The 12987-nt window shown below is 38.4% G+C and overlaps 1 protein-coding gene across 7 annotated transcripts in view; it reads left to right on the top strand.

Annotated features, from left to right (window-relative positions):
* rap1gapb (RAP1 GTPase activating protein b) overlaps positions 1-12987 on the top strand; it is a 248153-nt gene that overhangs the window by 156314 nt on the left and 78852 nt on the right. For all 7 annotated transcript variants that reach the window (XM_074669251.1, XM_074669249.1, XM_074669241.1 and 4 more), the window contains one exon: positions 4866-4959. Coding sequence is in view for 5 of the 7 variants with exons in the window: in XM_074669249.1 (XP_074525350.1) it covers positions 4866-4959 (94 nt within the window). In the remaining 2 variants the exon portion in view is untranslated. The remainder of the gene's footprint in view (positions 1-4865; positions 4960-12987) is intronic.

The raw sequence follows: 12987 nt of genomic DNA, 5'->3' as shown, positions 1-12987 counted from the left end.
TTTTTCCGCGATTGTGAGGTGCGTGCCAATTTTGGTGAGTTTTTGAGCATGTTTAGGGGTTCAAATTAGCGATCATTGACGGGGCGGAATAATAATAAGAAAAAAAAAGAAACGCAGCAGGAACAATAGTGCCCTCGGCCTTCGGCCGAGGGCACCTTCTAGCCCTGCTAGAAGGTGCCCTGGCTCAGGCCGAGGACCCTAATTAAAGCTGCAAGCAGCGTTAGACGGGTCCTCGGGCTCCTGCCGGTTTTCCCTCCAATGTGTCCAACAAAATGAGACAAACATTTTGGCGTTTGTTTCATTTCTCTACGACATTCCTAGCCCCAGTTAGGGCGGTTTTGCTGTGCATAGGTGGAAGTGAGCCTTGTGGCTCTGAGAGAATATTATGGGATGTCAGGGAGTCAGTTGATACCATGGCAACGTATCCTCTGCTATGCTGAATGACATCACCATCTGCATGCTTGGAATTCTAATTAGCGTGACACCAGTGTGACTAGGGGCTGGAGGGAGAGTTTATCAGCCATCTAATATAAAGAAATCCTTACAGAGTCCACAATTTTACCCCAATCTGTGTCAAAAATATCATGTTGATAGGAATTTTTGTCAGGAATCCATTTTTGGCATTTTTAAAGCTGTACGAGTTATACTTTTTTCTCTAGAAGCACAAATGCGTCACAAGACAGATGGAAGAGTGCTGGAAATGGATTTTTTATTTATGAGAAACGTCCAAACTACTTGTCCTGTAGGTCACAATGTTGGCTTAATCTGTGTAAAAATATCATATGGTTGTAGGGAATTTTGTCAGGAATCCAACCATGTAATTTTTAAAGCTCTATGACTTTTAGTTTTTTGTCTAGAGGCCCAAATGCGGCACTAGTAGAATGTGTGTTTTGACCTGAAATCTTTTCTCCTCATCTGCTAACATGGAGAAATCCTAAATCGGCCAAAAGCGGTCGGCGACTTTGAGGGCTCACCATTCAAAAACCGGGCCCGAAATAACAACTTCCTTCACAACTTTTGGAGAGCAGGGTCTAGTCTGTCATGTGATGGTAGTCTCAAACCTGTACCATTTTTGGTTTCAGAGGAGAAAATTTTTGCAGAAAGGGTTAAAAAAAAATTTTTTTAATTTTGTGAGGCAAATAGCCGGCTTCCTGTTGGAGATAGGTCCAGGGTAGCAGCGTATGATTTTTGCGTCTCGATGACACGAGCATTTTGGTGTTGGTTTCATCTCTCTACGACATTCCTAGCCCGAGCTAGGGCTCTTAGCGTGTGCCTAGGTGGCGCTATTGAGCTTATTATGGGATGTAGGGGGTCATGTTTGGTATCAAATTGCAATTTCACGCGATCCTGATGTGTGTGCCAATTTTGGTGAGTTTTTGAGCATGTTTAGGGGGTCAAATTAGCGTTCATTGACGGGGCGGAATAATAAGAAAAAAAAAGAAACAGACGAAATACAATAGTGCCCTCGGCCTTCGGCCGAGGGCACCTTCTAGCTCTTGCTAGAAGGTGCCCTGGCTCAGGCCGAGGACCCTAAAAAAGTCATTTCTGACTCGACCGATATGGGTTTTTTGGGGGCCGATGCCGATGCTTTCCAAATTTGGGCAGCCGATGCCGATATGCATAGCCGATTTTTCCAATTTGATATTCAGGCCGATTGTTAAATAAATATATATTTAAAACATTTTTGTGAAACGCAGCAATTTCTGAGCAACTAAAAGAAATCTTTTACAACAAGTCGTGTCCAGTCCTCTGAACATTTATTCAGCTTTCAAAACAATGAAATATTTTGTCTGAGTAAACACACAATGTAACAAGCAGTAGTTAACATTCACACTCTTCTTAAAATGTCAAAAAAGAAATTTAAACTTATTAATATAATTTGAACAAAAGTATGTAATGTATCCAAGTGGTTCCACAAGTTTGAGGTGCTCATCTTTTTGGTGCCTGATCAAAAATTGCGTCATTTTATACAACGGATCAAAAATCGGCTTTTTAAAAGAAAATACGGCCGATGGCCGATAGAGACAAATGTCCAAATATCGGCCCGATATATCGGTCTACCTCTATTTCTGAACCTCAATACATTTGGGTGTGGATTTTTGGGACTTCCCTGGCATGCTTGGATCTATAAATGTATTTTTTTCATCAGGGAAACTTTGTCCCTAGTTTGTCATTATTTCATTCTCGATAACATAAAAAATATATGTACAATACAAAAAATATTATTATTATTATTATTTTTATTATTATTGTTGTTGTAATTATTATTATTATTATAATTATTATAATTATTATTATTATTATTACTATTGCTATTATTATTATTATTATTATTATTATTATTATTATTATTATTGTGCTTATTATTATATACTCATATATTCATGTAAATAATAGTATTATTTATGTAATTTATATGTAATATATATTCTATATATTATTATTACTGTTATAATAAATAATAATTATGATGATAAGAATAAAATATAAAACATATATTAAATAGAAATTTGATAATAATAATAATAATAATAATAATAATAATAATAATAATAATAATAATAATATATATACAAAATATAATAATAAGAAGAATAATAACAGGATCATGCAAGACAAGATCAAGACAACAAAGCAAGGTGTGCAGCAGACACTTTTCTGAATGAGTATTTCTGTTTCTCAAGGCATCGTTCCTCAGCATGACTCGGCTGCTCTGCATGAAAGACACAACAGAAATCATCCCACAGAAAAACATCAGATCTGAAAAACTGAGGAGGCTGAAGGGGGATCAGACGGCTTTGTTCAGTGTTTTTTGGGATTGGGCAGAGATCAGGAGCTACATGAGCTTCAAAGAACATCAGTGTTTCTATTCGCTTACAAACAGATTTCCTAACCTCAGGTCCAGGTCAGCAGGCTGTTGTCAGGAAAGAGCAGCTCAGTTTACGTGCTCTTAAAGATGCCCACTGTTGTTGTATAGACGGGGCTCTTTCAGACAGCCTGTGGTAATGGACTGTCTGCAGCAGAAAGAGCTCCTGTAAATAAGCCTCTCTACCTTTAAAGCCTGGCAGAGTGGGCCCAGACCACAGGATGGAGGGATGATGGGAGAGTGCAAACATGTTTTCACTCAAACATGTCACATGTGGTAGCTTGCGCTAAGAGCCTGGACTTTAAGAACTAGGATTTATAATGAAAAGAAAAGAAAAGGAAGGAAAAGGAAAGAAAAACAGTTAAAAACAAGTGACTATAGGCACTATTTTTAAAGTTCAATGAGATCGGACTAGATATGAGAACTTTAAAAGTCACATTTCAGCTCCCAAGTCACTGATGGATAAATTGTTAAGAATATGTATGGAGCCAGATCAGGATCAAAATTCAGAAACGATCAGATGCCTCCCTCCTTTTCAGCCAATCACAGTCACGCAGATTCGAGGGGATGTTTTAATGAGATCACTGTTGCAGCATCTGAGCATACAGAAATACTAACAACCACATGTACTACACAGTGAAATCACATCTGACATCTGATTGGCTACTATTACCATTCATATCAAGAAAGTGTTTCTTCTGGTTCTGTTTTTCTTTTGTTCATGTAATTTTGCACTTAAGTTTGCACTTGTAGTTTTAAAATGAAAGTTTGATGTGCTCATCTTCATTCTGTAAAAAAAAATTAAATAATTATAATTTTATTATTATTATTATTATTATTATTATTATTATTATTATTATTATTATTATTATAATTATATTATTATTATTATTATTATTATTATTATTATTATTATTATTATTATTATTATTATTATCATCATCATTATTAGAAATATTAAAATGAATAATGATTTTTATTATTATTATAAATAAATAAATAAAATGATACAATATTAATAATAATTATGCATAAATTAATAAAATAGTAATAATTATAAAAAAAATATATATAAATAAATAAATTAAAAAAGTTTTAAATACATAAAAACATCATAATAATAATAATAATAATAATAATAATAATAAAAATAATAATAATAATAATAAAATAGTGATAATAATAATAATAATAATAATAATAATAATAATAATAATAATAATAATAATAATAATAATAATAATAATAAAAATTATAATAAATACATAAAATAAAATAAAATAAAATAATAATAATAAGAGCTGCCAGCCAATCTGCCGTGTTTAATGACTTCAGAGTGAGGGCAGTCTGAGCATGCTTTTCCACCCTCAGCAGGTCATCAGGTGCGCCTCTGTCCTGTGGCTCCTCTGCTCCAGGCTCTGCTGCAGGTTGGGGAACAGGCTGCGTGCACAGACGCGCCGTCACTTCTAGACACTTGAATGTGATGTGAGACAAAGTGTGAAGTAATATGCTGCGAGCAGAGCCCTGGTCAGACGAGTAAGTGCCACAGAAAAGAGGAGGAGGCGAGGGTGTCGGAGAAGAACAGAGAGGAGCACAGAGACGAGGGCAGAGGGTTAAGAGATGAAAGCTCAGCGTGCTTTTCTTCTTCTGCTTTGTATCAATCGTCACTTTGTTCTGCCTCTTCTTCCTCCGTGCGGCTCTCCTGATCTTTCCTGCTCTGATCATCCTGGAGCCAACGCTGAACACAAAGGGCAGGAAGTTTGTGTGAACTCGTCTCAGAGCAGTTGAGCAGTAATCGCAGCCCTCTAACTGTAGACAGAGTGTGATCATCCTCTTTGAATGAGGAGTCAAGTGTGTTGTAGACATTTTCCTGTGGTCATGTTGCTGCGATGGGAAACTTAGCCCAAAGGAAGCTGTAACCTCTGTCTTCCTCTCCTCCTCCTCCTCCTCCTCCTCCTCCTCCTCCTCCCTCTATCCTCTCCATCTCTCTGACTCACAGGAAACAGGATGGAAGGATTCCTCGCCTCTCGGATGAAGTAGAGCACTCACTCCAACACTCCCACCCTCCGTTTCCTCCGCCCTCACTCTCAAAGGTAACACCAGTCTTTGACCTGCTGCTGTTTCCTCCTTTCAGCTTCGGCGCCCTGCACGCTTTCTGGCATCAGACTCACACAGCGAGAGAAAGTCTGATCTGATGAATATGCAACTGAGCAAAAAGCGAGCTGAATCAAAGAGCAATGAATGAGTCTTCACACTGTTCACAGCAGACAGTCTGACTTGTAAAAAAAAAGGTGTTAGAGGAGAATAATGAGTCTTTTTTTTCTGTCTGTGTTAAAACAATGAAGAATCACTCACAAAAACAATAAAACAGGTTTTGCTTGCAGAGAGTTTCTGATGGACTAATGCACTCAGTCCCTCTCAGAGGTTATTGATTAAAGCCTGTTAATGCACCTTGCACTGAAAAAAACTGAAATCTTATCAAGTGTTTTTGTCTTAGTTTTAGAAGAAAATATCTTTTTATACTTAATATGAGCCACATTCACCTGACCAGTCCAGAAAAACATTTTATTTTAAGTTATTCAAAGACAAAAATGAGGTCTCAATTGCTTGTAAAAAAAAATCTGCCAATGAAAAAAGAGAAAAGTTAATTGTATTGGCAGATTTTTGTTACTTGTTACAAGCAATTCAGACCTCATTTTTGTCTTTAAATAATTTGAATTAAGACATTTTTATGGACCAGTCAGTTAGAGATGGGTACCAAATTAGGTACTTTTACAGGTACCGACCGAATTCTGTCAAAAGTACTGGGTACCGTTAACCTGACACGCCAGACGAACAGTTTCATATATCCGCCACAGAATTATTTCACTAGTCCATCTGGGTAACGCTCCTCCGATTTGTTTTCAGAGGCGGGACTTAAAAAAAAAAAACTGCAGCTGGTGATTGGACGACCGTTCTGATTAACACACTCACCACGGACCAATCCACATCAAGCCACGGTTTGACGTAGCTTATGTGAGCCGATGCTTCTAAGAAACAATAGATGAACAACTACTGAATCACGAGAAACAGCTGTGGAAAAGGCGTTAGACGACAGCTTCCGTTTTTATAAATTTAACTTAAGAATCAAAGGAACGCTGACAAGTACGAAAGTCTGCCAGGGTTCCTGCAGATCCTTGAAAAGTCTTAAAAGGCATTGAATTCATAATTCTAAAAATAAGGCCTGAATTGGCATTAAAAAGTCTTAAATACACATTTCAAAAGTCTTAAAAATTTGAACACATTGGTAAGATTTATGTTAGTTTGAAGTAAAAAAATATCAAGTAACATTTGTCTATTTTTCTAAATAATTTCCTGATTTTCTCTCGTGGCAACATCACATAATCACAATAGCGGAACTAACAAAACGGTTATGTGGTTGCACCAGGAACTTTTAAAGCAGACATGTCTTGGTTCTACCTAGGGTGCCTGGAGAGAGAAAAAAATGAGGAAAAATTGGCAAAAAAAAAAAATCCAAAAGTGGCTTAGGAAAATTGATTATGGCAGCAAAATTGAGAAATACATTTGAAATTAAATTTCAGAAACCATGTAAAAATTACAAAAATGTTTGTGACAGTGGCCAAAAAAGATGAATCGGGGCAAAATAGGCATAAAGTTGTAAAAATGGGGTTAAAAAAAGGTAAAAAGTGATGTTTTATGTTAAATAAACAAAGGGTTGAAATTGCCTCTAACTCAGGTAACTCATGTGGTGTTTTTGTTAGTTTTGTTTGTTTCCATTGTGGTTCGTTGTTGACTTGTTTTTAAATTTGATTCCCAACTTCATTAAAAAAGTCTTAAATTTAACTTGCCTTGAGCTGTAGGAACCCTGGTCTGCTGACGTCACGTCTGCTCCCACAGCTCCCGCCTCTCTTCTCTGATTGGGCCGGTTAGAATTTAGCCAAGTGAAATCGTTGGTGATTGGAGCCTGGCAAGAACCCAAACACATACCTGTGAGTGTGAGAGAGTGGAAGAGAAGACAATTTTCCATCCTGGTCATGAACACAACATTACAAGGTTATATATTGAAAAATAAATTTGGTAAATTCAAACATTTTTATATTTTATTATCAAACAAATTGATATTTCTTACCAAATAAGCACAAAAAAGTACCCAAAATTGGTACCGTTGAGTACCGGTACCAATTGCCAGGTACTGGGCATTGGTACCATATCGTTCCAAATGTGAAAGGGACCCATCCCTACGGTCAGGTGAATATGGCTCATATTAAGTCTAGAAAGACAATTTTTACGTAAAATAAGACAAAAATACTCGATAAGATTTCATTTTTTTGCAGTGTAGTTTCTGGTAAGTGTCCACAGACAATGCAGTCATGAGTGACAGTTGTGTGTTTAAATTGCTCTCTGGGTCCAATGGATCCTTTCAAAAGCAATTTAAGGTTTACAACACAACATGAGGTGAACAGATGAGATATCAGAGGCAATCAAAGTCTCAAAACGGCGAGGCTTGCTGCTGTCAGTTTTGCAAGATTGTTTGGCTTTTTTTGAAATGTTGGAGTTCATCAAATGACTGTAGAGTTGTTCGTGGAGTTACTAAGTCATTTCTGTGGTGCTTGATCTTTAGCCAAACGTTCCTTTTCTCTCTTTGTGTATCTGATTGACTGGCTGATAACAGCTGTCCATTTCTTCTGCTGAAAAACATTTTTCTTGATCTTCTCTCAGTGACGCCTGTTAACGCTCGCCATGTTTATTACTGGTAATGCATGTCATGGTAAAGACAGAGGAAGGACTCAAACATCATCTTTAATAAAAAAAGAAAAAAAAGTCTTTACCAGAAAGTATGGGGTAATTAGTAAATTGGCTGATTATTTGCAGTCATGCTTGCAGCTAACGCTACGGCTAAATGGGCCGTTCCATAACTGTACGTTAAGACTAATGGTCTTGTTTGTCTAATTACTGAACCTACACACCGTCCCTGATCACTGAAGAGATTGAGCAAAGCAAGCCACAACTTTGAGCAATATTTTCCCTCCATCTGTGCAGCGCTGTTAGCACAAACTGTGTTTCTAAACTTAGTGGTGTTTTTAATTACACTCATTTACATAAAGGGATCTATTATGTTTCATGTGAATGCATAATGGCTCATTTATACACAAGTAAACAACAGACAGCGTGGGAGCTTTTAACCCTTTACACATGCTGTGTGAGACGATGTCTTCATGGCTCATGTGGTTTCACATCGTCCTCAGACGGCATCCTGACTGGACTTCTCGAGCTCGTGCCTGGTGCTACTTCTGGTTCTCAGCTGGGAGGAGAGATTTTCCTAATTAGTGATCCTGGATAGTGGTTTCGTGCAGATTAAAACAGGAAAATGAAGAAGTGGTGAGATTGTGCTTGAGCAGCCAGAAACATTGAACAGTGTGCCCAGGTTTGTCTGCGTGGGAATAACTGAACAAACTCAAGTTTGAGCTGAATGCTTAAAATGTATTTCCCCCTCTGTGAATGAAAATCACTTAATCAAAATCTTTAGACCAGTTGAAAAATTGCTAGAATTTACTTTTTGCACATTTGGATCTTAATGAGGTTTTAAGTAGAGCTAGAATAAGCTAAAGCAAGAAGGCGTAGTGTGACAAAAAGCAGTTTGAAAAAGTAATTTATTGAAAACAAATAAACTGAAATTTGAAAGTTTCAGACCATTGCTCAAAACATTTTAAAAACTCTCAAAACTAGAACAAATGTTTTCTCAGTAGGACTCAGTAATGAGTAGCTCCACTGTTCTTGTTAATCACTTTTGTGGTTGGAAGCTTTTGGGAACATTGTTCCAAGTGGTGAATATGGCTTCACGAAGGGCATCAACTGCCTGGAACTGACGGCCATTTTTATAAACTCCCCTCCCAATCCATCCCCAAACGTTGTCTATTGGATTTAAATCAGGGGAACATGCGAGATGGTCCCAAAGAGTGATGTTATTATCCCTGAAGAAGTCCTTCATCAAGCCAGCATTGTGACCTGCAGCGTTGTCCTGTTGAAAAACCAGCTGTTCCCACACAGACCAGGGCCCTCAGTCATGAAGGACGCCCACTTCAACATCTGCACGTAACCAGCCGCCATTTGACCACCCTGCACCACCTGAAGCTCCAGTGTTCACTGAATGAAAAAACCCCAGATCATGATGGACCCCCCTCCAATGTACCGAAATCCTCCCAGTGTTTGCATGTTGTCCTCACCCCCTTCTCCATAGATCACAGGGAACATCAGGCCTAGCACTGGATAGCATCAACATTCTACAGGCTGCTAACAGCTGGTCTTGTATGTAAACAATGTGATCTCCTTGTTATGTCAATAACGTTGGACGCCATCAGGGCCGTCAAGGTTCAATCTTTTCTCATCAGAGAATCAAACTTTTTTCCACCTTTCAATGTCCCATGATGCTCCCTGGTAAAGTCTTAAAGGGCAGTTTTGTGGCGTTGAAGGAGACGAGGTCTTTGAATTTGTTTTTCCCCAGATGCCGTCTGATGGTTATCGTGCTGTAGTCTGCACCAGTAAGGGCCTTAATTTGGGTGGAGGACCATCCTGTGTCTGGACGGACAGCCAATCAAATCCTCCGGCTCAGCACAGGTGTAATTTTTTGGGGTCTACCACTTGACTTTTTTGTCCAATAATGCTCAGGATCTTTCAGAAAATATAGAATGACTGTCTTACTGCGTCCAACCTCAGCAGCAATGGCACGCTGATCCGACCACGTTCAAGAAGAGGCAGCGTCTTAGCTTTAGCATTAGGAGGGTATGACCGTGTGAATGCCTGACAGAAAATGAACATTTTGAGCAGATTTTGCCTTTAATAGCCTGTGGTCTTCAACTTTTGATCAGATGATAAACAACCTTTTTCATTTTTTTTTTGTTTGTTTTTTAATTACAAGTTCCAAATGTTTCACTCCCCCTTCTTGCTTTTGCATATTGTAGCTCTACTTTAAACCTCATTAAGATACAAATGTGCAAAATTCATATTCAGCAATTTTTCAACTGGTCTTAAGATCTTAATCAGGACTGTATACAGTGGGGGAAATAAGTATTGAACACGTCCACTTTTTTCTCATCACATTTATTGCAATTCAAACAAAATTCTACCAGACATTTATGATTATGTGGAATTAAGTAAGTTGATGGTCCTATAAAAAAGGTCGTTTTTTCACCAAGCAGTTAAATACGACACACCTCATGATGGGTAAAGGCAAAGAGCTCTCTGAGGACATTCACAACCTGAGGACCAAGGACCACCATAAAAGTGCTCCAAAAAGACTTGGTGGCAGCAGGTACGATTGTTACAGAGAAAACAATAGGCAATGCACTCCACCGCCATGGCCTCTATGGACGCTCAGCCCACAAGACTCCATTCCTCAAGAAAAGGCATGTTGAAGCTGGTTTAAAGTTTGCTAAACAGCATCTTGACAAGCCTGTAGAATACTGGGAGAATGTTGTCTGGTCAGATGAGACCAAAATTGAACTTTTGGGCTGTCATACTACAGACCATGTTTGGAGGAGAAATGGCACTGCACATCACCCAAAAGACACTACACCAACAGTGAAGTTTGGAGGTGGAAACATCATGGCATGGGGCTGTTTCTCATCTCATGGTGTTGTCAAACGTCATATAATTGACGGAGCAATGAATGGAGCCATGTATGGGGAAATTCTTGATCTGAATCTGCTGCCATCCACCAGGATGATGAAGATGAGACGTGGCTGGACCTTCCAGCAGGACAACCATCCAAAGCACACGGCAAAGTTGACTCTCAAATGGTTTAAAAAACAGAAAATCAATCTGTTAGAATGGCCTTGTCAATCACCTGACTTAAATCCAACTGAACATTTGTGGAAAGAAGTAAAGAAAAGGGTTCACCAGAGGGCACCAAAGAATATTCCAGATTTAAAGACAATCTGTGCAGAGGAATGGGCCAAAATCACACCTGAGCAGTGTGGGCCATTAGTTCAAACATACAAGAAGCGTCTGGAAGCTGTCATTGCAAACAAAGGCTTCTCCACTAAGTATTAGACGAGTCTCAGTTAGCGTGTTCAATACTTTTTTTCTGTGTTATCGTACTTAATTCCACATAATCATTATTTATGGACCTGAATGTTGTGATTCCTTTTCATGTGTGGATTATTTGAGTTGATACCAATGTCTGGTAGAAATTTTGTTTGAATTGCATCTTTGGAAATAAATGTGATGAGGAAAAAGTTGATGCATTCAATACTTATTTCCCCCACTGTAAGACGATTCATCATGTTATACTACGTTAAAGACAAGTCATGTCTTCAGCTAACTCCAAGGATCTCAGGGATAGTTGGATTCTTGGTTTTTGTCCTTTCAGGGGATCAGCTGATGGAAAGCAACATTTAAAGCACAAAGATCAGCGTTTGGCGTCAGCCGCAGCACCAGTTCAGTACACTGAGTTATTTCTGGCGTTGACACAGTGCGACCAGTCCATTCCCACCCTCAGTGCATCTGTGCATTTTAATTCCCTCCTGGTTTCCTCCCTCTTTTTAGCACATAATATCCTCAGGCTATTACACCTCAGTGAAAGGTGCCCCCCCCGCCCTGCCCTGCCGGCTGCTGGCAGGCTGCTGCTGTGCCTGACAGAAGGGTCCGTGCCCTCTGTCACCGGCCTCTGTGACAAATATAGATCTGCAGCAGTTGTTACTCTCGGGCACATACCATAGGAGGCACATTGTGATTATATTTGGCTGTGACACAGCAGGGAGACAATTTTCAAAGCATTAATTATCAGTGGACAGAAACATGGAGACGAATAATAAACTTTCAGGGGTTTGTTTGCTTGATTTTGTGACCAAACTTTGTCTAATGGCTTTGTTTCTGCAGAGACTGTGCATTGAGGTTTTTATACTTTGCACACACAGAGGTTGTTAAAGCCAACAGTCCAAACAACGCTGTTTGCAGTTTTATTGCAGTAGAAATTGCCCGTCATTGGAGTTTAAAGTTCCATCTATTTTCCAGCCATAAAAAAATGATGAACAGACAAAGGAGAAATTTATGAGGAAGAGCTGGGATCAGGGAAATGTTGAGAACACTTGAGATTCAGTGGATACTTCTCATTAAACTGGATTTGACATTTTGAAATATGCTGCAGTTGGTTTTTCATTTGACTCGTGCTTTATGCTGATGTTGGTCCACAAGGTTCAGAGAAACTTTTGCACAAACTTACAAATTTGAATCTGGGTCTGAAATCATCTTATAGTTAGAATTTAAAGGGTTATTTCACCATTTCAGTATAGTTACAAACAGAAATTTAAAGGTTTTCCAGTAATCTAAGCTGAACAGTGGAAAGTGTCTTTTTAGACTTAATATGAAAAATTACTCGTATTAAGACATTATTTGAGCACATTTTCTAGCAATTTTTTCTTGTTACACTGGCAGATTTTTTTTCTCGTTACAAGCAATTCAGACCCCGTTTTTGTCTTTGAATAATTTCAAACAAGGATTTTTTCTGGACTGAGAAGATAAATGTGGTTCATATCAAGTATAATAAGACATTTTTATTAATAATAAGACAAAATTACTTGATAAGATTTCAGTTGGAACTGGTGAAAAGTTATCACCCTGTTTACCTATTTTTGCCTTACGTGGTCATAATGATGGCATGATTTTCTGCACATTATCGTGGAAACTTTCAGAGTTAGTAGCATTCTAGTCCAAGTCTATTTTGCACATTAGGACAACTTAAAAAGGTGTTTCAATAAAATGCCTTGAATTGCTTGAATCTAGAGGTCGAAACAATCACTCATGTTGCTTCTCATTGAGATGGAAATCAGACATTTGTAGAGATAACAGCACACGTCAAACGTTCAGGATTTGATTAGTTTGACTTGTTCCTGGAGTTAAACAGGCCAAGTCTTCACCCATTGTTGTCTCATACAGAATTTTTTTTTGCTGAATAATTCAGGTTTTTGGCTATTATTGTGATATCACAATATCACAGGAGAACCACATGTTCCTGCAGGAATCCCACCCATGACAACGTACTGCCATGTTAATTGATTAGTATGTTCAACTCACCTGGGCCTCTCAAAACTTCAGCTCCTTCAGTCCATGCCTTCTCCTTTCTG

This window comes from Halichoeres trimaculatus, unplaced genomic scaffold, assembly GCF_033239565.1.
Source record: "Halichoeres trimaculatus isolate MK-OKI-2021-1 unplaced genomic scaffold, fHalTri1.1 fHalTri1_scaffold_1, whole genome shotgun sequence".
In the NCBI taxonomy this organism is placed as follows: Eukaryota; Metazoa; Chordata; class Actinopteri; order Labriformes; family Labridae; genus Halichoeres; species Halichoeres trimaculatus.
This window is presented reverse-complemented; position numbering and strand designations above follow the sequence as displayed.